The sequence below is a fragment of the Pongo abelii genome, chromosome 12, assembly GCF_028885655.2.
Source record: "Pongo abelii isolate AG06213 chromosome 12, NHGRI_mPonAbe1-v2.0_pri, whole genome shotgun sequence".
Classification (NCBI taxonomy): domain Eukaryota; kingdom Metazoa; phylum Chordata; class Mammalia; order Primates; family Hominidae; genus Pongo; species Pongo abelii.
Window position 1 is genome coordinate 103,870,607 of NC_071997.2, and position 25,184 is coordinate 103,895,790.

The window sequence follows — 25,184 nt, forward strand, 5'->3', positions numbered from 1 at the left end:
GCACAGAAACAGACCTATATATACACACATATGCAGTTGATTGTCATTATTCATGGATTCCTTATTCGCAAAGTCATCTTTTGCAAAATTTTATTTGTAACCTCAAAATCACTGTAACAATTTTATGCTCCTTCAGTCATGTAGACTAGTCAAAAATCTGAGTTGCCTAACACATTCAACGTCTTCAGCTAAGGTAGATACATTCTGCCTTCCCATTGCCATTCTCATACTATCAACAAGTAGTTCACCTAGTACCATGTTTTTTGCATTTTTGTGCTTTCTTGGAGATTTCACTAACTAAAACGGCCCCCATGCATAATTCTGAGGTGCTCTATGGTGTTCCTAAGCACAAGAAGGCTGGGATGTGCCTTACAGTGAAAATATGTGTTAAATCAACTTCACTCAGACATGAGTTGCAGTACTCTGAATTCAAAGTTAATCAATCAAAAACATATGCATTAAATAAGATATCTTTAAATAGAAACAAACATAAAACAAGGTTTTATATATTAATGACAAAAATGTTACAAGCTGGCTACCTTTACAATATAAATAATATAAACAAAAAAATAAATAGATGACAAAAATGTTACAATTGGAGGCTCATGGGAACCTAATCTATTTCCCCAAGGAGTAATGTTATTGACTAAATCAGTGTTCATGGGGACTTCATAGGACTTAACAACTATAAATAATAAGAACCGATATAGGGATAAGCGTGTGGGTGCAGGGATGTGTGGGTATGTGTAGGTGTTCAGGGTTATAGAGGGAGGGGTATATGCAAAACCAAGTCAGCAGAGATAATCTTTTCAACAAATGATACTGGAATCCCTGGATATCCATAATGCAAAAACATGAATCTTAACATCCCAGCCATTAGAGAAAGCCAATGTAACAACACAAAATACCACTACCCACCTATTAGAATGGCTAAAATTAAATGCTTTATCAAGTGTTGATGAGGATGTGAAGGAATTCCTATTTTCATACGCTGCTGGTAAAAATGCAAAATGCTACAACCATTTTGAAAAAAAAAATCTGGCAATGTCTTGAAAAGCTAAACATACATCTATCATATGATCCAGCCATTACACTCCTAGGTATTCAACCAAAAGAAATGAAATCACATGTCCATATAAAGACTTGTACACAAAAAATGTCCATAGCAATTTTATTTGTAATGGCCCAAAACCTGTCAACAAGTCTCTGAGAGATTACAAGAAGACATGAGGAAACACATTCATTATCTTGTTTGTGGTGAGCGTTTCACAATGTATATGTATGTTACAACTCATCAGTTTGTACACTCTGGTATGTGCAGTTCATTACATGTCAACTATACTTCAATATAGCTGTTTTTAAAATTTAGGTACAAATTTTAAAAAATATTATATAACAAACATGATTTACAAACATGATTCAAATCAGCTTCTTTGGAGTTCAGAAGAAAATTAAGAGTCGATTTGATAAATTCTAAATGTTTTCATGCAAAAATTCTTAGTAAGATTCATTCTAACATGAAGTCATTCATGTATGTTCAAAATCTCTGCCATTAGACCACTATGCACAGTATCTTAACTAATCGATAGAACATAGTACTGGGGTTTGATTTATCTTTTAATCTTCATTCAGCAAGAAGCCTTCGAATGTTATATCCTCTCAGAAATGTGTCCTTCAAAGGAAATTATCAGGGAACTTTAGGCCTGCTCTACCTATCCCCATGCAAATTTACAGAGCTCACTGGGCAGCTTTTCAATATGGGTTTTAATATTTTTCTTTTTTGTGTGATTAATTTTAAGTTTACTTCCTTTATTCCAGGAAGCTCCCATATATAATAGACACTATTCAGGTTCTTAAGATTAACATAAAGCAACTTTTATTTTATATTATGAAATACTGTAGCTGGAGACTCCTAGGTACAAGGGAGCCTAAGTGGTAAAACATTTGAGATTGAAGCAACTCAGTAATGCCAGGGAACCCTGGTAGTAGATTTTAATTTTTTAGCACTACTAATTTCTTATGTAATTGTTAGACCCTCTAAAACTAAAAGAACTTATCTCCATTGGCTCTTCTCAAAAATCAAACACGAAACAAAACCAAATCCGTTTAATTACAAGAGACATAATTAGGAATTATGGTTTTGCTGGTGGTTTTGAAGGTAAACAGAGGCCCACATTTTGACTTCTGACCCCCACACAACTAGCTTTCTAAGGAATACATATTGGATGAGTCTCACTTCTAAATGAGTATTATCTTGTATAAATTCATAGTAACTTTATATGGTGAAGAGCATGCTCAACTAATTATTACTAAGATGAGAACTGTCAATGAACAGCAGGGCGGTTTTTTTTTTTTTTTCAAGCCAACTTCACCATCAGATGCTGCAATAAAATCCAGGAAATTTCTTTAAAAACGTTCTGATGACTTTGTGTCACCAAATTTTTTTTTTTTTGAGATGGAGTTTTGCTCTGTCACCAGGCTAGAGTGCAGTGGCGCGATCTCGGCTCACTGCAACCTCCGCCTCCCGAGTCCAAGCAATTCTCCTGCCTCAGCCTCCCGAGTAGCTGGGACTACAGGCGCATGCCACCACGCCCGGCTAATTTTTGTATTTTTAGTAGAGACAGGGTTTCACCATGTTGGCCAGGATGATCTCGATCTCTTCACCTCGTGATCCGCCCGCCTCGGTCTCCCAAAGTGCTGGGATGACAGGCGTGAGCCACGGCGCCCGGCCTGATTTTTACTTTTAAAAGAGGTTTCAAAGGGAACTAGTTAATAGCAGCTACTGCAAAAAGGAGTTACCGGAAATTCTGAGACAGCCAAGCAATTTTATGCCCTCCACAAACACACATTACTGCATTAACCCAGTGGTGCCATATATTTCAAAATCAAAGGTCTTTCTACATTTTTTAAAAGATATTCTAAATTGCCCAATCACAAAAATATTCAGTCCACTGTATCACTAAACAAGCACAGGAGGCTTTATTACATAATGCACTTAATTTTTTCTCAGAAAGATCTGTTTTGTAGGCAGGCTCAATTCTTTATTATGACTCAATGTAAATCCAACATTAGATACAACAAATAAAGTCCCATATTCATAATTTACATTAACTACATAAGCTCTGACAGATTCTTTCAATGCTACCTCCCAAATCCAAAAGAACTACATACCAGACATTAAGTAACCGGTCATGTACTGCTCCAGATAAGAAATAAAGACCTGTAATTCCATCAAAGGGCTGACTCTCATTAGGAGGTCTGATGGTAGTGAACATCAGTGACGAAACTGGTGTTGCATGTCCTGTGAAATGCTAGAGAAAGTTAAATCTCAGTTAGGAGAGCAGATTCAAAGCAGGGACAAAAATTAATAGTATATATTATCAAAACAAGCCATATGTGATACATATCGGAAAGGAGAGCTCCACGATGAAGTAACTGTTCAATTCAATTCTAAGCAAATAAGGTTACTTGTGCTATAATTCTCCCACTTTTTAAAAAAATCCATCTGAAAATACTGAAAATTTAGATGTTCCTTCTAACTCCCATGACCCTACCACTCCACACCTTTATTTCTTACATTCTTGAATTCAAGATTCACTTAATTCTATCCATTTTAAAAGGCGTACTCTTGGGTGCTCAGACACAGCCAAGGAATTGTAGGTCCTCATTTTACTCTCAGTGAGTCGAAACCACAATATTAAGGCATCATCACAGCACCAAATGTTCAGTAAGCCCTGAGTGAAAGCTTTTTCCTCCTCCAAAAATATAATATTAAATCTCCACAGTCAAATACAGTAAGTGGACTAAATGCTGGATGTAGGCTAGAAATCAAAATTACCATAATCTTCACATAGTAAAAACTCTTTTATTAAGAAAATCTTTTTTGAGGTAGGCCTGGTGGCAAGCGCCTATACTCCCAGCTACTCAGGAGGCTGAGGTGAGACGATCGCTTGAGCCTGGGAGGTCAAGGCTGCTGTGAGCTATGATGGCGTCACTACACTCCAGCCCGGGCGACAGAGAGAGGCCCTGTCTCAAAATCTGTTTTGTTTTTTATAAGGTAACTTTTTCTTTTTTTGTGGATACACAGTTGGTGTATATAATAAAATTTAAATTTTAAAAAAATCTTGTTTCGGCTGGGCGCGGTGGCTCATGCCTGTAATCCCAACACTTTGGGAGGCCGAGGCAGGCAGATCACGAGGCCAGGAGATCGAGACCATCCTGGCTAACACGGTGAAACCCCATCTCTACTAAAAAATACAAAAAATTAGACAGGCGTTGTGGTAGGCGCCTGTAGTCCCAGCTACTCGGGAGGCTGAGGCAGGAGAATGGCGTGAACCCAGAAGGCAGAGCTTGCAGTGAGCCGAGATCATGCCACTGCACTCCAGCCTGGGTGACAGAGCAAGACTCCATCTCAAAAAAAAAAAAAAAATCTTGTTTCTTGAATATTGGTTCTGTTCATTTTTCCAATACATTTGAAGTAGACATGTCTAGTCTTTTTAACATCAACAAATCAGATTAGGAGGCTAACTTTTATCCACTAAACTATTTGATGTACCTGACAATGAAGAATTTGTATTCTTAAAATAATATCTTATGGTTCAAACTCCTGCCTTTCTCTGTGTTTACTCTATAATTTTTATGCTTACAAATAATTTGATTCGCTCACCCTGTAGACTTCTTTGGTCTCCAAAACCCATAGTTTGATTGTTCGACCAGCTGAAAGCAACATCTTTCCATCTGGGCTGATACATAGGGAACTGACACTGCTATTGTCGCCTTTCCATTTGCTATATTGTGAAGAGAAAAGAAAAGCATCTCAATACATGACAGAAAACTTTACTCAGAGCAGAAAATAACAAAAAAACAAACTGAACAATCATTAAAAATATCGCCTCAGGTCCTTTGACAATTACCTTCCCTAAAAGCTTGTGTCAGGTAACTAACCCTGGACATACCACTGTGATAAAAGCTTCATTGATCGCGTTCCTTAACAGCACAATCTCCCTTTGGCAGGCATGGGATAAAGATTCTCAACAAGTATCAGAAAATGGGTGAGTGAGAGTGGTAAGAATGTAAAATGGGTAGTTGTACATCCTGTGACCCAGGAGATGAACTCTGTGAATGTCCAGGAAAGTTCCATACTGGCTAGACCTCCCCAAGCCCATCCTAACCCTACCTCAACTCTCGCTTTCTCTGGAAGGCTGGCCTTTAATTAATTCCCTTAATAACACAAATGATTTCTCAAAAGTTGCAACCCAAAAAGGTTATTTCTACCCCAAATCCACATGAATGCACCCCAATCTGACAGGTAAAAATTAACTAGGTACAAATGATTCCTTTTCATTACCTCAAATATGATTAGAAGCTTGAGTCTTTGCTGTTTGTTACTCATATTAATGCTGTCATAGGCAATAGAGAACTTGGCTATTCACTTATAAAATTAAGAAGTAACAGCAGGGGCTGGGCATGGTGGCTCATGCTTGTAATTCCAGCACTTCGGGAGATTGAGGTGGGCAGATCGCCTGAGTCCAGGAGTTTGAGACCAGCCTGGGCAATATAGCGAGACCCTGACTCTACAAAAACTACAAAAATTAGCCAGGCATGGTGTAGTAGTCCCAGCTACTCAGGAGGCTGAGATGGTAGGATCGCTTGAGCCCAGGAGGCAGAGACTGCAATGAGCCAAGATCACACCACTGCACTCCAGCCTGGGTGACAGAGCAAGACTCTGTCTCCAAAAAAAAAAAGAGAAGTAACAGTAGGAACCTTAATAACAAAAGAGGTTATTAAGAGGCCAGATGCGGTGGCTCACACCTGTAATCCCAGCACTTTGGGAGGCCGAGGTGGGAGGATCAAAAGGTCAGGAGATCAAGACCATCCTGGCTAACATGGTGAAACCCTGTCTCTACTAAAATACAAAAAAATTAGCCAGGCGTGGTGGAGGATGCCTATAGTCCCAGCTACTCAGAAGGCTGAGGCAGGAGAATGGCGTGAACCTGGGAGGCGGAGCTTGCAGTGAGCCGAGATTGCACCACTGCACTCCAGCCTGGGCAACAGAGCAAGACTCTGTCTCAAAAAAAAAAAGAGGTTATTAAGTGGAAGAAAATGCATGATTCTGCCAGTCAACAATAGAGTAAGTCAAATCAGTCATTAGAAAAACAAAATTAGATTCCTACATTATGCCACACATGCAAAAAAGTTAACTGATTAAATTTAAAAGTATTTAAACAGGGTATGAGAATGTTTTTATAATCCTGGGGTTAAAAAAGGTCTTCCACAGCAATTACAAACCAGAAATTATAAAGAAAAAAAAAAAAGACCTGATTTAATGACATAAAATTTCTGCTCCACAGATAAGTCATAAAATTAAAATATAAGTAAAAAGTGGCCAGGCGCAGTGGCTCACATCTGTAATCCCAGCACTTTGGGAGGCCAAGGCAGGTGCATCACTTGAGGCCAGGAGTTCAAGACCAGCCTGAACAACATGCTGAAACCTTGTCTCTACTAAAAACAGAAAAATTAGCCAGGGCTGGTGGCAAACACTTGCAATCCCAGGTACTCGGGAGGCTGAGATGGGAGGATCACTTGAACCCCGGAGGCAGAGTTTACAGTGAGCTGAGACACCACTGCTGCACTCCACCTGGGTGACGGAGTGAGACCCTGTCTCAAAAAAAATAAAAATAATTATATACACACACACACACACACACACACACACGTATGTGTATATATATGTAAAAAGCTAGAAAAAAGTATCAAAAATATATATTACAAAGGATTAATACAATACACAAATAGCTCCTTCATATCAATAAGAAAAAGAGCTCAAAATAAAAACAAAGGATATAAACAGGCAAACAGGCAATTCATAGGAAAAATACAAATTGTTGATAAACACGAAACATTCAACCTCACTGATAATCAAAGAAATGCAGCTATAATGTATGAGAGAACTTTTCCTTTACCCTTACCAGCTTCTAAAATTTTTCCCAATTTATCATCGACTCCTACAGCTTCAATTCTCATTTACATTCAATATTCAACATATATTCACTATGCTGATACATACATAAAAGACACAATCGCCATCCTGCCTAGATGAGGCTGATAAGCTTCCTTAATCTACTTCCCCACTCAGTATTGAAAATGCTAGTTAGGCTAATAATACCTTCTATCCTCCCCACACCCTAATCCCTCAGGAGCTTTGCAACTCAAAGCATAAATCAGCATGATTTGGGAACTTGTGAGAATTATGCAATCTCAAGCTCTAACCTAGTTACACCTACTAAATCAGATCTGTATGCACAAGTTAAGATGTATGTACATTTAAGCCTTAAGAAGCACTAGATGAAAAAATTCCTCTCTGGGAAATGTAACTGGTTCCAGTGGAATGATCTACACATATTGATATTTGACGGCTTCCCAATCACTCTATAAATGAAGCGCAACAATTGAAAAGTCACATACTCACAACTAAGCCTTCCAAACAACATTCTTTCCCCCAAACAGGGTCTCACTGTGTTGCCCAGGCAGAGTGCAGTAGCAAGATAACAGCTCGCTGCAGCCTTGATCTCCTGAGCTCAAGTGACCCTCCTGCCCCAGCCTCTTAGGTGGCTGGGACTACAGGTACACACCACCACACCTGGCTAATTTTTTTCATTTTTGTAGAGAGGGGGTTCTATGTTTCCCAGGACAGTCTCGAACTCCTAAGCTCAAGCAATCCTTCCACCTCAGCCTTCCAAAGTGCTGAGATTTTAGGCATAAGCCACCACGCCCAGCCACCAATCAGCTTTTTAATGCTTTGTTTCCAAATAGCAACAGGCAGCCCAGGATCTCCAGTGATTTGAAGGATGCCTTAAACATAAAACAAGCCAAATCAAACAAATCAAAACACACCCACAATAGACAGGATGTAAGGAACAAAAGACGATAATTCATGGCCAGGCATGGTAGCTCACACCTGTAATCCCAGCACTTTGGGAGGCTGAGGCGGGTGGATCACCTGAGGTCAGGAGTTCGAGACCAGCCTGATCAACATGCTGAAACCTCGTCTCTACTAAAAATAAAAAATTAGCCAGGCGTGGTGGCAGGTGCCCGTAATCCCAGGTACTCGGGAGGCTGAGGCAGAAGAATCGCTTGATTCTGGGAGGCAGAGGTTGCAGTGAGCTGAGATTGCGCCACTGCAATCCAGGCTGGGCAACAAGAGCGAAACTCCGTCTCAAGAAAAAGAAAGAAAAGAAAAAAGAAAATCTCGGGATAATCATCATTCAGCAGAACTTACAAGACAGAAAAGTTTTCCAAGAAATGAATAAAATTGACTGACTGATGTGTCCAGAAACAACTGAGAAGATTTATGCCACTAATAAAGAGAATGACCTAGTAACTAATGAAATGAAAACCAAAGCAATTATAAACCCCAAGAAAAGCAAAATTTTGTACAAAAAAAATATTAAACATAGGAAAGTCTAAGGCTCAGCTGCAACAATAATTAACTAGTCATAATGTAAACAAATACTGCTTATCAAACACTGTGATACAACAATATTGAGAGAGAACTGGAAGGGGGAAAAGAAGGTAAGAGCTAAATCCTCATCTTCCACAACAGAAAATCAATACATAGCGTCTAGAACAGAAAACAAAATCAAGTAACGGCAGCATAAGAATGCTAATGATGAAGTTGGAAACATAATGAAATTATGAGACAACACAGTTTAGTGTATGAGAGGTCAGGCTCTTGTTTAATCTACTTCAAAACAGCAAAGTGGGGCTAAAGTTCACCTCACAGGCTTATGATTACACACAATAAAGCGCACAATGTGTTGAATGGCTGTTTGAACATTACTAGTCCCTATGTGAAGGACCTATCTTTGTGACCTCTCATTCAGAATACAGTAACACAGGCCCTACCTCAGACCTACTGGATCAGAACCTCTACAGGCATTTATAACAGGTTACTAACATAGAAACTACTGTGTCTGCTACAAGTAAATGGAGCACAAATACTCACTGAGCCATCAGGGAGATGATTTACTTACCTGCATCTCCAACCCCAAACCCCTACTTAAATCTAAGCCTCTAGCACCACCCTGTCTGCTGGGTCTTATCCTTCACATAATGTTATTTCAAAGCCAACTTGTCTAAAAACCCCAAAACCATGTATCTCTTCTGACCATAATTTCTATCCTCTACCATGCATTATCCCCCAGTACGTCCTCCCTCTAAATTGGTTTACTTGCCTAGTTAGCAAAGCTGAAAACTAAACTCAATACCCCAACTCAATGATTGCGATCATTGCCATTTTAACTTCCCACATTTACCATCCTACAACCAGATTACAGTAACAATCTATCTGCCTTCTCTGCCTTTAACTAGCTCCTTCCCCTGAATTCTACACATTGCTGACAGATTACTTTTTCCTAAAGCATTACTCTGAATACTCTACCCCAGAGACACTGACCTGCAGTGGCTTTTTTTTTTTTGAAACGGAGTCTCGCTCTGTCACCCAGGCTGGAGTGCAATGGCGTGATCTCGGCTCACTGCAAGCTCCACCTCCCGGGTTCACGCCATTCTCCTGCCTCAGCCTCCTGAGTAGCTGGGACTACAGACGCTCGCCACCACGCCCGGCTAATTTTTTTTGTCTTTTTAGTAGAGACGGTACCCCATGTTAGCCAGGATGGTCTCAGTCTCCTGACCTCATGATCCTCCCGCCTTGGCCTCCCAAAGTGCTGGGATTACAGGCGTGAGCCACTGAGCCCAGCCATTTTTTTTTCTTTTTTTTTGAGACAGCTCCTTGCTCCATCACCCAGGCTGAAGTGCAGTGGCACAATCACGGCTCACTACAGCCTCAACCTCCCAGGCTCGAGCAATCCTCCCACTTCAGACTCGTATCTGGGGCCACAGGCCATGCATGCCACCACACCCAACTTTTTTTTTTTTTTTTTTTTTTGTAAAGAGGTGGTTCTCACTATGTTGTTCAGTCTGGTCTCAAGCAATCCTCCCACCTTGGCCTCCCAAAGTGCTGGGATTACAGAAATGAGCCACTGCACTTGGCCAATGGCTCTCTCTTGCATACCAGACAGAATCTAAAACCCCAACTGTACCAGAACTCGAAAGAGCAGGATTAGAATCCCTTCTCTGGCAGCTGCAGGACCATGGGCATCATTTTCCTCATGAGGGTCCTCAACTACACAGTAGTTGGAACGATATTCAACAGCCCACATTTACTAAGCATCTCCTATACGGCCAACCTCAGGATCAGGTGGTTGAACTATAATCAATGGTCTATGATCTTTATCTATGACACAAGGCCAGGCTCTTAGGATCCTTTGACCCTTATCATCTGCCATCCATTATCCCCTAGTATGTCCCTCCTCTGAATTAGTTTGCTCTGTGCCAAGTCAATCTTTTACATTCCTGTCTCCCTGCATTTGCTCTTGTCATCTCCCCAACTTCTTTTCTCCACCCTTGAAAGGATTCTCCCACCCTCCTCTATCCAAATCTTACCTGTCCTAGAAGGTCCAACTGAAATCCCTTCTCCTCCTCCAGGCCTTCCCAACACTACTGTACTCAGCTGACAAATAGTCACATGCTATCTTGTGACATCTCTCATACAGTTGCTTTATTTTTGTACCATTTTTAGCTTTTATGTATTTTATGTGTTTTAGTATTTTATGTATTAAAATCTTGCATGCTCGATTTTATTAAAAGTTCTCTGAAAATGGAACCTATAACCTTATTAATGTCTGCATTCCCCACAAGTCCAGCATTTATCCACGTCTACTGCATTTCCTGATACCATGAATGTTACTCACCACTTTACTTTGCATGTCTGTACATTCCATTCCACAATATGTTTATCATCTGAACAACTATATAAACAGCCACTGTCTTGATGCCACTGTATGCAGTTGACTCTGTTGTCATGTCCACCACTCTGTAGATTAAAAAAAAAAAAATTTAAGGCTGGTCTCAAACTCCTGGGCTCAAGTGATCCTCCTTCCTCGCTCTCCCAAGATGCTGGGATTACAGGCATGAGCCGGTGCTCCTGGCCCACACGTGGATATTTCAGATCAGTAGAACTAGATAGAGCCAATGGTGTATTTTTTGAAAAGGTTCCACTGGTGATCTGAGGCCAGTCATTGGCAGAGGATGTAAAAGGCAAATAGAGGCGACTGTGTTAGAGATGTAGTTAATAATATGTAGAGGTAGGAGTCAACTCTTCTTTTTTTTTAACTGACAAATGAAAATGAATATATTTATGGTGTACAAAAAAAAAATTTAAGAAGAAAATAAAATTTGTCTTATATATTATGATAATATGAACCCTAGAGTCATTACCAAATAATTAACTAAAATGTTAGGCCTTAACCTAACTAAAAGCTTTAACCTTTATCTATCCATTTTGGTTTTCCAACATCAAAAATGAGATAAACAGGGCAGGCGTGGTGGCTCATGCCTGTAATCGCAGCACTTTGGGAGGCTGAGGCAGGCGGATCACCTGAGGTCAGGACCAGCTTGACCAACATGGTGAAACTCCCATCTCTACTAAAAAAATACAAAATTAGCTGGGCATGGTAGCACATGCCTGTAATCCCAGCTACCTGAGAGGCTGAGGCAGGAGACTCATGTGAACCTGGGAGGCAGAGGTTGCAGCGAGCCAAGATTGCGCCATTGCCTCCAGCCTGGGCAACAACAGCGAAACTCCATATCCAAAAAAAAAAAAAGAAGAAGAAGAAGAGAGATAAACAGCTAGAACTTCAAAATGTTAACTTTCCTTCTCCTGTTTAAAAATAAATAAATAAATAACTTCCACACCCCAAGTCGGCATTTAAGGTAAAAATCAAGCGTAGTCAAAAATATCCTCGAAAAATCTCTTGTAAAAAAATGTACCAAAGCTATGTCTCAAAAACAAAAATCACTATTACTTCAGGTAAACACTAAATGCTTCCTTGTACTATGGGGCCATAGCATATAAACAATATTTATACATTTACAGCATAGCAAGACACCCACTAAGAGGCACATAGGAATAGAAACTGAGAAGAGCTCATTCATGTTTCCCATCTCACAAACATTCCAGGACTAACTCACTTAGCAGAATGAGGTGCTAAATCACCCACACTGCAAGCATTTCATTACCTGAAGTCACATTTATCCATTATCCATTATCCCCTAGTATGCCCCTCCTCTGAATTAGTTTGCTCAGTTCCAAGTCAATCTTTTACATTCCTGTCTCCCCTCATTTGCTTTTGCCATCTCCCCAACTTCCTCTCCCCACCCCTGAAAGGATTCTCCACCTTCCTCTATCCAAATCTTACCTATCCCAGAAGGTCCAAATGAAACCACTTCTCCTCCAGGCCTTCCCAACACTGCTGGAACTCATCTGACAAATAGTCACATGCTATCTTGTGACATCTCTCCTACAGTTACTTTACTTTTGTACCATTTTTAGCTTTATGTATTAAAATCTTGCAAGAATAAAGTAAATACATATACAATGAAACACCACTATGTACATATCTAAGCTAAGAATAAAAGTGATTACTCAAAATTACTAAAGCTACTTGGAAATAACATTGTTACCACTTCAAAAGAGAAATATTTTAAAATGTTACATTCAGTTACTTTCCTTCCTTCCTATCAGCTGTGTACTCAAAGAACTAAGTCTTATATACACGCAAGTAACTAAAGGATATGAAGATACATTCCACAGAAAGAATTCAGTTAGAAAACATACCAAAATATTCAACCTTGTTAGTAATCAAAGAAATACAAACCAAAACAAAGTGGCATTTTTAGTCTGTTCCTGTAGCAATGTGTTTAGCCTTACGATGCCCATGCTGGTGAGGTTACGTAATACTATTGCCAGCGGCAGTGTAAACTAGCATACCCTTTTGGAAAGCAATTTAGCAATGTGTTCACTCACTTGTTCACTTACTCATTCAACAAATATTTACTAAATACCACTTACAAGCCAGGCACTTTCAATACATTATTACATGTAAGTCTTAATAAAATCATGCAAGGTAGGTTGTTAATACCCATTTAAGGGATGAGAAGTTAAATTATTCACACATGATCATACAACTAGTAGGATTCCACCTCAGGACAGACTAGCTCCAAAGCCTGGTCCTTTTCTACCTTACCATACCATCCCAATACCCCTCACCCTGACCCTCTTGACTCCTTTTTGATAAATTCATCCCTGTCGAAGATGTATTTACAATCTTGTAAGGTTGTGAAATGATATAAAAAGGAGTTCTAGGCTGGGTATGGTGGCTCATGCCTGTAACCCCAGCACTTTGGGAGGCCAAGCAGGCAGATCACACGAGGCCAGGAGTTCGACACCAGCATGGCCAACATGACAAAACCCCATCTCTACTAAAAATACAAAAATTAGCCGGCTATGGTGGTGCACGTCTGTAATCCCCGCTACTCAGGAGGCTGAGGCACGAAAATTGCTTGAACCCAGGAGGCAGAGGTTACAGTGAGCTGAGACCACGCCACTGCACTCTAGCCTGGGCGACAGAGTGAGACTCTGTCTTTAAAAAAAGTAAGTCTTCTAGGCTCCAGCAGCCACAGCAGCTGAGCAGCTATCACACTGCACAAGATGCTAGGCACCTGCTGACCACAAAAAACCTATCCAATTAAAGGATAGGCTCCTACCTATAGTAGGTGTAAGAGCTCACCTGAGGACCACACTCGACTTGGAGGAGGGGGGAAGAACACAGGGAAGAATGCTTTCTTGAGATGGATCTCTGAATGCTTTAAAATTCATTTATAGTTGAGTATTATTTTTGTAATCTTTAATATAAAAACAAGTAATACATTCCTAAATGCAAACTTAAAATCAGATTAAAATGTTCCTCTACCAAATTATCTGTTTCTTTGTTGTCGTTGTTGCTGTTTTAATGGGCTATTCAGTAGTGGTAATGATACTGCTGAGATAAAGTACTTATCTCCTATCACTGATATTAAGCATAAATTAGCAAAAATTATTCCAGAAAGTATTTTTATACTACATATACAGCAACTCTTTGGCTCACTAATTTTAGGTTAGTAATTCTGTGAATCCATGTAAGAAAAAAGAAATTGTTTTACAACAATTTAAAAATCTGGAAACCCCTAAATGGTCAACAAGTTAAGTAACATAATGGACTATCCCACTTGTTGAGATTTTAAGCAGTCATTAAAAATCTCTATAACCAGTTATTGACAAATATAAGATAGTTATGTTGTAATCTAATGAAAAAAAACCAGGATACAAACTAGATGAACAGAAAGCCAACTATATTTTTTTAATGTATGTATAAAGCAAAGAAATATACAAATTATTAAGAGGATCTCTCGGCGACAGACTTAGGTATAAATTTTTTTCCTTTTCAACTTTATGTAGTTACAAATTTCCTATAGACAAATGTTATTTAAAACAAAAAACTTAAAACACTCCTATATACAGAAGTCCAGAGAACAAAAACACACTGCAATAGATATTGTCTGAACCAACTAGGCCAGTTCGGTTACTGTCTTCCAATGCCAAACCCGCCCTTTATATTCTGCTGTGATGCTGGAACTCAGCAACCTGATTTCTGATTTCCCAGCTCAATCCATAGGTTCTGCCAATAGGAACTGCTAGAGGGAGACAAGGATGGAGAGAGAAGGGACCTGTTCCTTCCTGTCTCTTTATTTGCATCACCCCAACAGTGGTAATGCCCAACAGCAGCAGCTGAACCCAATATCCAATTTTTCCAACCCTAGGAGAACCAGTCTCATTATCTCCATCAGAGACACTAGCACCAGGCAGCTGGAGCCTCCTTCTCAGTTTGAGGTCTCGATCCCATGCCCATGGGGCCACTCCTCAAGAGACAGCAGCAGCAGCACAACACTTGCCCCTAAAAGATCCCAGTGTTAGCAGTAACTCCAACTGTCTCCTTTATTCCCCTAGGTCAAGAGGTGGGGAGCTGCTTTCCACAGCTGCTATCTATGATTCTTTAGAGTTCCTGTAACCCTTCCTTATTTTAAACCTAGTCAATAAGTCTTCATACTCTGACCCATAATAAGGACTGCTGTTAACTATTATAGCTTTTATCAAATATTACTATTCAGTTATTTAAACGTAGATGAGACTGAAAACTGTCCCTACAGCACAGATCTCATCACATACCCTGAAGTGTTTTTTTTTAATAATCTCTAGTAATCAGGTTCCCTGTCACATCACTTTTAAATAAAATATACACACACTTACTATTAATTTACTGTGTAATTCTCCTTTTACTGTGCTGTATAATAAAATGCTACCAACTGCTGTGCCAAGAGCCAATAAGTCAGTCTGGTTACTCATTCCTACAGCTTCTGATTTCCTTTTTTTCCTCTGGGGACTTTCCTGGAAAAAAAGAAAAACAATGTTTTTATTTAGTATTGCAAACACTAAAACATCGTTAATGAACAAATACAAATGCCCACCAGCCCACAAAAGACATTTTAAAAGTGGGGAAGAGAGAAGCTATTGGGTGTTTTACTTCTCACTACTTTAAAAAGAAATCCCTCCAGTGGGAAGAGAAACTCGTAATTCTATGTCCCCTGTCTCCCAACCCTACGGAAAAAAGGCAGCAAACAGGAAAACCTAGTATGTTCTTGGTACTCTCCTAACAGGTCCGAGAAGCCTCAATGGTGCTTCCACTTCTCAGAAACAGACCGCCCCTCCTGACAGGTCCAACCTAAGCGAAGCCTTCACTCCCCAACCAAAGAGATACATACCCAAAAATCTATGAATCCGTAAGTCCATATCTAAGCAGCCAACTCTCCTTTTCCTCTCCTAATTTTTCCACAAATTCTAGCTTAGTTGTCAAGAAAAGAGACTCAAAAGTTTTCACCTTTATAAACATGCATTAACTTCAATTTGAGTCAACAAATAGCTTTAACTAGTAGAGCAGCTCAGAGCACACAAGAAAGAAGTTGCCCCGGTGACTGGTCAAGGGCTGGCTTGGTGATTCAGTGACTTCAGAGACAAAAGTCTCACTCAAGTGGCAAATGCCACAAGACTTTCATTTCAAAAGTGATGCTAACAGCTCATGTCTACCCAACAAAAAGACAATGACCCTAACTTAAAAGCGCTACATCAGTTTATAATGCTGAATATTTATTATGATTTCAGAACTTCTCTTCCGTGTTTTTTTTAAATTACGGCTCACCAGCCTGTATGTTTTTAGCATAAAGTTCTGAGAAATCCATTCTTTCACTGTAAAACAAGCCAATACCACAGAAAAGAGAATATCTTCTTAATAGTGCAGGATCTTAGCTCTATAGCGCGCATGGGCACGCACACAGCCCAAGACACTTAAAAATCTGTCTTAATTCAAGAAAAACCAATGTCAACCACAACGTTACCAGTGCATAGAGTATCAGGGAGTAGACTTAAAAAGCACTTTCCATTTTTTTCTTTTAGTTATTCTAGGGGGATTTTACGTTTAAAGAATTTGATTCATTGGACACAGATGAAATGCAGTCTAACAAATAAAGGTAACCTACTTACAGAAAAAAATAATACACATCTTCCAAGTCCTTAGAAATATATCTTGCAAGTCCTTAGAAATGTATTAATAAACACAAAAGAGAAGTTACAATTAAAAGCCAAAGTACAAAGTCTTATGGTCTCATTTAATTTGTTGAAACACTGAAACCTCAACTTTAGGAGTGTTCTAGGTCCCCGTTTCAGTTAAACGAATTTCTAAAGCTACCTTTGAATGATTCCAGGGGCAAAAATAATTTCTGTATAAGGTTATAAATACAAACACCTATTTCAGGCAAGGAGAGTGGGGGGAAGTACATTAACCTAGTACCATCTCAGCAGGAAAAGATTCATCTTTTTAAAAAGATTCCAAGAAGGCTGAGCGTGGTGGCTCACGCCCGTAATCCCAGCACTTTGGGAGGCTAAGGCATCTGGATCACGAGGTCAGGAGTTCAAGACCAGCCTGGCCAACATGGTGAAACCCCGTCTCTACTAAAAATACAAAAAAAATTAGCTGGGCGTGGTGGTGGGTGCCAGTAATCCCAACTACTCAGGTGGCAGAGAATTGCTTGAACCAGGGAGGCAGAGGTTGCAGTGAGCTGAGATCCTGCCACTGCACTCCAGCCTGGGCGACAGAGACTCGTCTCAAACAAAACAAAACAAAAAAAGATTCCACGAAATCTTTCTTCTACTCTTGGTTTTCCCAAATCAAAACTATCTAAATGGAAGTTTCTCGATGTGTGAAACAAAGACAGGTCCAAATATGCATATGCTTTATTGCCAATTTGAATTTCCATTAAAAAGCACAAAGAAATTTTAGAAATTTACATAGACTATGTCAAGCATAACATAGTCAAAGCCTTAATTTCTGCATCTGCAAATCTCTGTATCTTTTAGTAGAAGCAAGCAGGGGCAGGTGGAAGGAATATCTACAGCATTTATGACCAACTTTAAGGATCACTGGTCTAAACCTAAATATTACTCCAATTTATTAAACTCAAAGAACTCATGACTCATTTATTTTTCAGGTTGGATGGTCTTTATTCAGCAGGATGAGTATATTTAAAAAGGTAACACATCAGACCAGAAGTGTATATAACCAATGTACATTTTAATGAAAACTAATATTCCAAGTATTACCCATACTAAATATTTTTGAAACCAAGAGTTTAGTGCTACTGATTATAGATGAGAAACTTCTGTTGGCATTTACTATCTAAACATGTTATTCCTGTGATCAAAAAACTTCAATGACTCTCCAGAGAATAAATCAATATAAATAGTTCTATGGCATTTAAAAGCATCCACAATTTGCCTTCAACCCACCTTCTCCAGTCTTATCTCCAATTCCATCCTTACGTTAACACTCCCTATACACACATTTTCCTATTTTGCTTTTGCTTGTCCTTCACTTGGAAGGGGACCTTTCCTACTCACCTCAATTTTCACTGGTTAAAAATCCTATCCATGCTTTAAGGCCCAACTCAAATACCACCTCCTCCACGGAAACTTCTTTCCCTGAAGACACATGTCATACCCTGCACTAGACACGGCAAATATGAAATGTATTTCTTCTTTTACACCTTAGTCACAGTCAGTTGTGTTTCCTCTTAAGTGCCCAGCACAGATTATACAGATAAATATATTAAGTAATAAAAAGGTAGGCTAAAAAATTTAGTTCATATATTTGTAACTGGAAAATCTCAATTCCTAAAGGCATCAGAAGTGAATACCCCAAGGAGGTGATTTCTCAGACTAAGGAGTCTTTTCCACCATGAAGGGCAAACTGAGTTAAGCAATGAATACTGAAACCTGTCTTATGAGAAAAGCTTATCAGCATTTGATCCATTATCAGCATTTGATCCAGAAACAATCAGAAGGCTGAGGGAGAATCTGAATGGCACATGTGCATGATTTATAAAAGCAAGAAGTTGTACAGATGGGATGAAGACAGAAAAAAGCACATTCAGGTGATGAGAAGTCTGAATTTGTACAGTAATTAAAGTAATGACTTTTTAGACTGAGATCCCAGAGAAAGAGGAGTTTTACATGCAGTCACCACATTCTCATAAAAATACACGTATTGAAACAAGCTTCACAGAGAAACTTCCCACGGCTAGTAGTACTCTGATACTTTCCATTCTATTTTGTTTTTTTTTTAATGTTACAATCCACTAAGTTTATTACATAATCCACTAATGGATCAAAATCTGCTCTGAAAAATCCTGAACTCTAGACACCAGAAAGTATGCCAAGTTTCAAGTTTCATTCTGCAATTAGCCTCCCAATCCATTTCTTCGTCTATCTCACTGCCACTGCATGTAAGTTTCACAGATAACAGTGAACAAAATGTATTCATTTTACAAAAAATCACATACAGTATTTACAACAAATCAATTAAGTCCTAATACACAGAAACTTCTATTTCTGCCAATCAGATCTATCTGCAACCTTTACTTCTTAGGAAGTTTAACTGTTAGCAAGACCTCAAGACAGACCATTGCACAGCACATGTGAACTGCCCTACATCTCTAAGGGATGGTAACGCAGATACCCAACTCAGACACCCTGTCCAATGTCTGAAATGCCATGTGCTTCATTCAACAAGTACTAAGCTGTATGGGGTCATCTTAACTGCAGTGACAGCAAAGCAGTATAAACACATTTACTGTGATAGCCAATAGCAGACAAGGTCTGTTAGAGAAGGAAAAGCAGAAAAGTTGGAAGACTTTGAAAAGTTTGAAGACAATGAAATAGCAGCATCAGTTCCTAGGTGGCTCAGCCACTTTACTATGTGGCTTTGGTAAAGAATATAATTAACATTTCTGCCTCAGTTTACACACATGAACTTGAGGAACTCTTAAAAACAGCATCCATCTAGATAGAGTCCCTCCATTTGTATTTTTGCACTTTCCTATTTTCTTGTCCTCATTAAAGGTCCTCTTCCCCCAGGCTCCAAAGACCAAATGGAATGCTCAGCTGCATAACATACAAAAACCCTCTAAAAACTATTGTGGCATGAATGCAAAGTATTGTAATCATTCTGTGACCAACAAGAGGCGACAATCTAATTTTTCTAAACACCTGTGAACCACAAACTTAACCCATTACCCAAGAAACCCAGCACTAACTAATCTCTCTCCATTGATGAGTTATCATCACCACACTTTGTCCTTGTGTAGCAAACTGACAATTACTAAACCAAACGTAGAATACTTTTCTTACAAACTGATTTACCATATTAAATGCCATATTAAATGGTAAAATGAGTCCAGATTCACTCAATAATATTTATTAAGCCACTTATTACATACTAGGTCACGCTACACCAGTCACATACATTGCTTAATTTGATCCTGAGGATCCTAAAAGGTGGGTGATGTTACTTCTATTTCAAATTTGAGAGTACTATACATCATCATATACCAGGACCTTAACAAAATGCTGGAAAGTGCGTTCAGAGTAACATCCTTTTCATGCCTCATACACTAAGCCTCAAAGATGTAAAATAAAAGGGTTTAATAAGATGAGAGCACCTTAACATGTGCCTTTTTTTCTAAGATATCTTGTTACAGCACATATGACTTTTTAATTTTATACCATAATATATGTACAAGTTTGTTTTAATACAAGAAAACTGTCTCTCCTTAGTTTTTTAGTCAAACTGATGCTCCAAGAGGACACACCCTCAAAGTAGGGGATGTCTCTACATTCCTTCCAGCTCTCTCAGTTCTGTGACTCAAGATTGAGAGTAACAAAATCGGGGCACTGGACCAGGAGTTCGGGGCACCATGACTCTAGAGGCCACACTCCTTTATTGGTTATTAAGGCTTGGGTCAAGTCATTTACCTTTCTTAGCTCTGATTTTCAATCAGTTTTTTTAAAATGCAATTAATTTCAGGGGATTCCATAGCCATGTGGTTAAAAGGAGAGAGTGCAAGTAAAACGATGCTGAAACCTAGAAAAGAAATTTTGTTTAATGTAGCTCAACTCTCGTTTGTCAATGAGGTCCTCAAAATTAAAACAACTTGCTCAATATGACAAAGCAAGTTTTGAGTCTTGGCTATGAAACCAAATCCAGTTATTTTTCTAGTTTACCACAGTGTTGCACATAATCCAAAACTATGACTTTTAATATGAGATTAAGAAATTTCTCTTGGGCATACAATGCAATTGAAAGTCAACAAAAAAGCAAAGTGGGTGACATTTTTTCCAACCTAATATTAACTATCTGTTGCAGATAACCAAGAACTGAGCTCTTAAGGACCTGAGTTCTAATCCTGGTTCCATTTTTTACTTTATTCAAGTTGCTTAGTTTCCCAGAGTTTCTGTTTCTTTCCCCCAAACAAGGCAGAAAGTTCCTTATCAACACTTCAGGACTAACCACACAAATATCAGATATTAATAATACTTAACACTTAAAGCACTTACCTGTCAAGAACTATTCTGTGTTCTCTGCATCATTAAATATATTAATCTTCATAACCACTCTATGAAGAAGATATTATTATCCTCATTTTATAAATGAGGAAACAGAGGGGCAATTACCACTATGAAGCAGAGGCTAGAATCAAATGTAGACAATATAGCCAGCTTGGGTCCACGCACCTACCTAACCACTGCTCCGTATTTCTCTCAGCATTAGTATTACTATCAATTTACAGGACTGTTAAAATACAACCACAGAAAACTTTGAAAATAAAAGATAAGCAGAGCGCTGTAATTTTAACAATAAAAACTGATTTTTTTTTTTTAGTTTTATGTTTGACTTATAAGCCCTGATAGGTTTATATTATGAATCAACAGGATAAACTATGAAAATGTAGCTTAAAATTTGAAAAATATCTAAACATGCCCAAAGTATAGCAACTTAGATGTATCCCTTCTCCCAACCCAAAAATTTAGCAGGTTTCCCAGGTCGTCAGAGAGTAAGATCTATCCTAAATAGGAGCTTTTACAGTTCTCCATACTGAATCAGCTCACATCACACACCTCAGGATACCTGATGCTTCCAAATCACTCTGCAGTGATTCGGTTTGGCTACTCTATAAATGCAATAACCACGTGCATGCTGAGTTAGAGAGATGTAGCTGGGTGACTCAACAGTGAATGGCATTTACCTGACACGGGTCCCTAAAAATGAAAAGCTTTGCCTAACTCGGCAGTTTTCCATCTAAGGGTAACTTCATCTGAACTCATAAAACATTCACTAAATCAAGCTACTACTTCACTTGAACTCCACATCCTAATGCAGACTTCAGATTGGGGTGGGTGGGGAGTGGTGTGATGGGCTTGAAAGCGGGGCGGGAGGGGCGAGCAGATATTAAAATCAAAAAGCAGTGAGTTCAAAAAGCTGAGAATGTAGAAGTGCCTGGGAAAGGCAAAAGTTAAGAGTTGAGAGTCCCACGACCTGGACGTGGACGAGAACACGTGGTGAGCCGGCACCCAAGGGGGGGCAGGAGGGGGAAGGTCCGGAAGCAAGTACAGACTAGTCCATACCAACTGCCCAGGGCAAAACTGATGAGCTGGATCAGAGACAGAGGAAAGTTAGATAGTCCCAAGATGGAGCTCTGTCAAAAACCAGGACTCTGATGAACCAAGGCCCAGCAAAAGGAAGCCGCCCCAGGGGGACTGGGGGACTTGGCGAACATGGCTGCCCGTCAAGAGTGGGGCCCAGGCCTCACGGGGCCAGCCGGCAGGGCTCGGATATGTGGCCAGCCGGGTCGAGCTGCGCCCTCCCTCACTGCCCTCGCGGCAGGCCGCACGCGCGGCTGGCGGCTTGGGCCCTGTGCGCGCCGACGCCGCGCTCCGAGCCTTCTAGCCCCGGGCCGCCGAGAGCCACGCGCGATGCCGGGCCACGCGCCACCCGGCACGGAGGCCCGAAGCCGAGCCCGGGAAGGCGCCCGCCCAGTGCAGTCCCGCTCGCTTTACCTTGGCCTGCAGCCGCGCTGGCGCCCAGGCCAGACAGGTGCAGGTACCACTGAGGTGCGCGGAAGGCACGTACTCCTGGTGCAACCGGTTGTTGGCCGTCTCCCATACTCGTAGGTGACCGTCGGTAGAAGCCAAAGCGAAGTAGGCCTGGCTGTGCGGGGAGAAGGCGCAAGGGACCCCAGCCGGGGCCAGGGGGTCGCAGCTACCGCCGCCGCCCGCCGCCATTGCTGCTCTGGCCCCGCTGCAGCCACGTGTTCGTCCGTGCGCAGGCGTACCGGCGCGGGGCGGAGCCTGGAGGAGGAAGTGAGGCGGAGTGTGAGCCGGGGGCTCAGGAGGTGGATCTTCGCGTCGCAGGAGAGCTTCTGGGGGATCCACCCTATGGACGGTGGCCCGCTAGGGCCTGCCGCTATCTTGTTCTCGGGCGGGAGTGGGAGTATGGGAGAAAGTAATTGTAGAATCAAGATCAAGTCCCGTTCCTTTAAAAAAAAAAAAAAAAAAAAAAAAAAAAAAAAAAAAAAAGGGGGCCGGGCGCGGTGGCTCACGCCTGTAATCACAGCACTTTGGGAGGCCGAGGCGGGCGGATCCCCTGAGGTCAGGAGTTCGAGATCAACCTGACCAACATGGAGAAACCCCCCCCCCCCCCGCCGTCTCTACTAAAAATAAAAAAATTAGCTGTGGGCTGGGCGCGGTGGCTCACGCCTGTAATCTCAGCACTTTGGGAGGCCGAGGCGGGTGGATCACAAGGTCAGGAGTTCAAGACCAGCCTGGCCAAAATGATGAAACCTCGTCTCTACTAAAAATACAAAAAAATTAGCCGGGCTTGGTGGTGGGCACCTGTAATCCCAGCCACTCGGGAGGCTGAGGCAGAGAATTGTTTGAACCCGGGAGGCGGAGGTTGCAGTGAGCGAGATCGCACCACTGCACTCCAGCCTGGGCGACAGAGAGAGACTCGTCTCAAAAAAAAAAAAAAAATTAGCCGGGCGTGGTGGTGCACGCCTGTAATCCCAGCTACTCCAGAGGCTGAGGCACGAGAATCGCTTGAACTCAGGAGATGGAGGTTGCTGTGAGCGGAGATCGCGCCATTGCACTCCAGCTCCGGGCAACAAGAGCGAAACTCCGTCTTAAATAAATGAATAAATAAATAAATAATTTTTAAAAAACTTTAAAGAAAATGATAAGGTAGAACGAAAGGTTTAAAGGAAATCTTCAGCCGAGCGCGGTGGCTTACACCTATAATCCCACTTTGGGAGGCCGAGGCGGGCAAATCGCCCGAGTTCAGAGTTCGAGACCAAGCTAGGCAAAATGGCGAAACCTTGTCTCTACTAAAAATACAAAAATTAGCCGGGTGTGGTGGTGCCTGCCTGTAGTCCCAGCTACTCGGGAGACTGAGGCAGGAGAATCCTTGAACCCGGGAGGTGGAGGTTGCAGTGAGCTGAAATCGCCACGCCACTGCACTCCAGTCTAGGTGACAGAGTGAGACTCTGTCTCAAAAAAAGAGAGAGAAAAGAAGTCTTCACTTTCAAATTGATTATGATTGTAACAACCGCTTCCGTTTCCCCCTATTCAATTCCAGGCCGTAATCATTTACAACATAACAATTTATTCAATTATAATAATGTAAAAGTAATGATCAGAACGGCTATTCCCTTCTGTTTCTCCAGATTTATCTCATGTTGCTACATCAAATAGACATTTTTAGGCACATGCTCATAGTCTGGAGGCTGAGGGAGGAGGATGGCTTGAGCCCACGAGGTCGAGGCTACAGTGAGCTATGACTGCTCCACTGCACTCTACCCTGGGTGACATAGTGAGATCCTGTATCCCAAAAAAAAAAAGGGTAGATTTTTATATTTCTCCTAAATACTTCACCAAATCAATGCATTCTAATTCAAGGAATGCCAGGTACTGTTCAGCCCACACAGAGCTTATTGCCTGCCAGGAAAGATAAAAACCACTCTCATGGCCATGGGAAGGCTCAAGCTTTTACAGCTACGGAACAGCATGGTAAGATTTGCATTTTATTGTTTTCTTGTTTGTTTTTGTGTTTTGAGACAGAGTCTCACTCTGCCCAGACTGGAGTGCAGTGGCACAACCTCAGCTCACTGCAACCTCCACCTTCTGGTTTAAGTGATTCTCCTGCCTCAGCCTCCTGAGTAGCTGGGATTACAGGCGTGCACCACCACGCCTGGCTAGTTTTTGTATTTTTATTAGAGACGGGGTTTCACCATGTTGGCCAGGCTGGTCTGGAACTCCTGACCTCAAGTAATCCGCCCGCCTCAGCTTCCCAAAATTCTAGGATTATAGGCGTGAGCCACTGTGCCTGGCCAAGATTTGCATTTTAGAAGGATTACATGGAGACAGTGTAATGAATGTATTAGAAGGAAGCTAGGTTGGAGGCTCGAAACCCCAGGTGGAGATGATGGTGAGTGGCTTGGAGAAATAGTGATGCAAGGAAGTTTCAAGAGATGTTTATTATGTACAATGAGCCGGATTTCAAGTGGCCGAGGGAGAGATAGAGAAAGGGCCAAGGATTACTCATTGAGCTTTTACAGGGAGAGACTGGTTGGTGACCCAATTCACTTAGGATAGTGAATCTTGGAAGATTTTTGTACAAGAAGATGATAGTGTCTTTAGTCTGGGAATGCTAAATTTGAGACATCTAATTTGGCACTTGGATTCATTCAGTCACTCAAACAAACTGAATGCCTGCTATGTGCCAGGCACTGTTTTAGGGTACCAGGAATCCACC

The 25,184-nt window shown here is 40.9% G+C and overlaps 1 protein-coding gene and 1 non-coding gene across 2 annotated transcripts in view; both read right to left on the reverse strand.

Moving 5' to 3' along the window:
- The window catches only part of WDR43 (WD repeat domain 43), a 52,204-nt gene extending 29,405 nt beyond the window's left edge, over positions 1-22,799 (reverse strand). Inside the window, exons 1-5 of the mRNA XM_009237420.4 lie at positions 22,436-22,799; positions 15,242-15,379; positions 10,809-10,930; positions 4,667-4,787; positions 3,172-3,311 (exon numbers count right to left, since the gene is read on the reverse strand). Of these exons, the coding sequence (XP_009235695.2) occupies positions 3,172-3,311; positions 4,667-4,787; positions 10,809-10,930; positions 15,242-15,379; positions 22,436-22,660 (746 nt within the window). The 5' untranslated portion in view covers positions 22,661-22,799. The remainder of the gene's footprint in view (positions 1-3,171; positions 3,312-4,666; positions 4,788-10,808; positions 10,931-15,241; positions 15,380-22,435) is intronic.
- Positions 3,633-3,717, reverse strand: LOC112132181 (small nucleolar RNA SNORD53/SNORD92). Its single transcript, XR_002913989.1, has one exon. It is a non-coding gene; the product is annotated as a small nucleolar RNA SNORD53/SNORD92 (small nucleolar RNA).
- Positions 22,800-25,184: the final 2,385 nt, after the last annotated feature.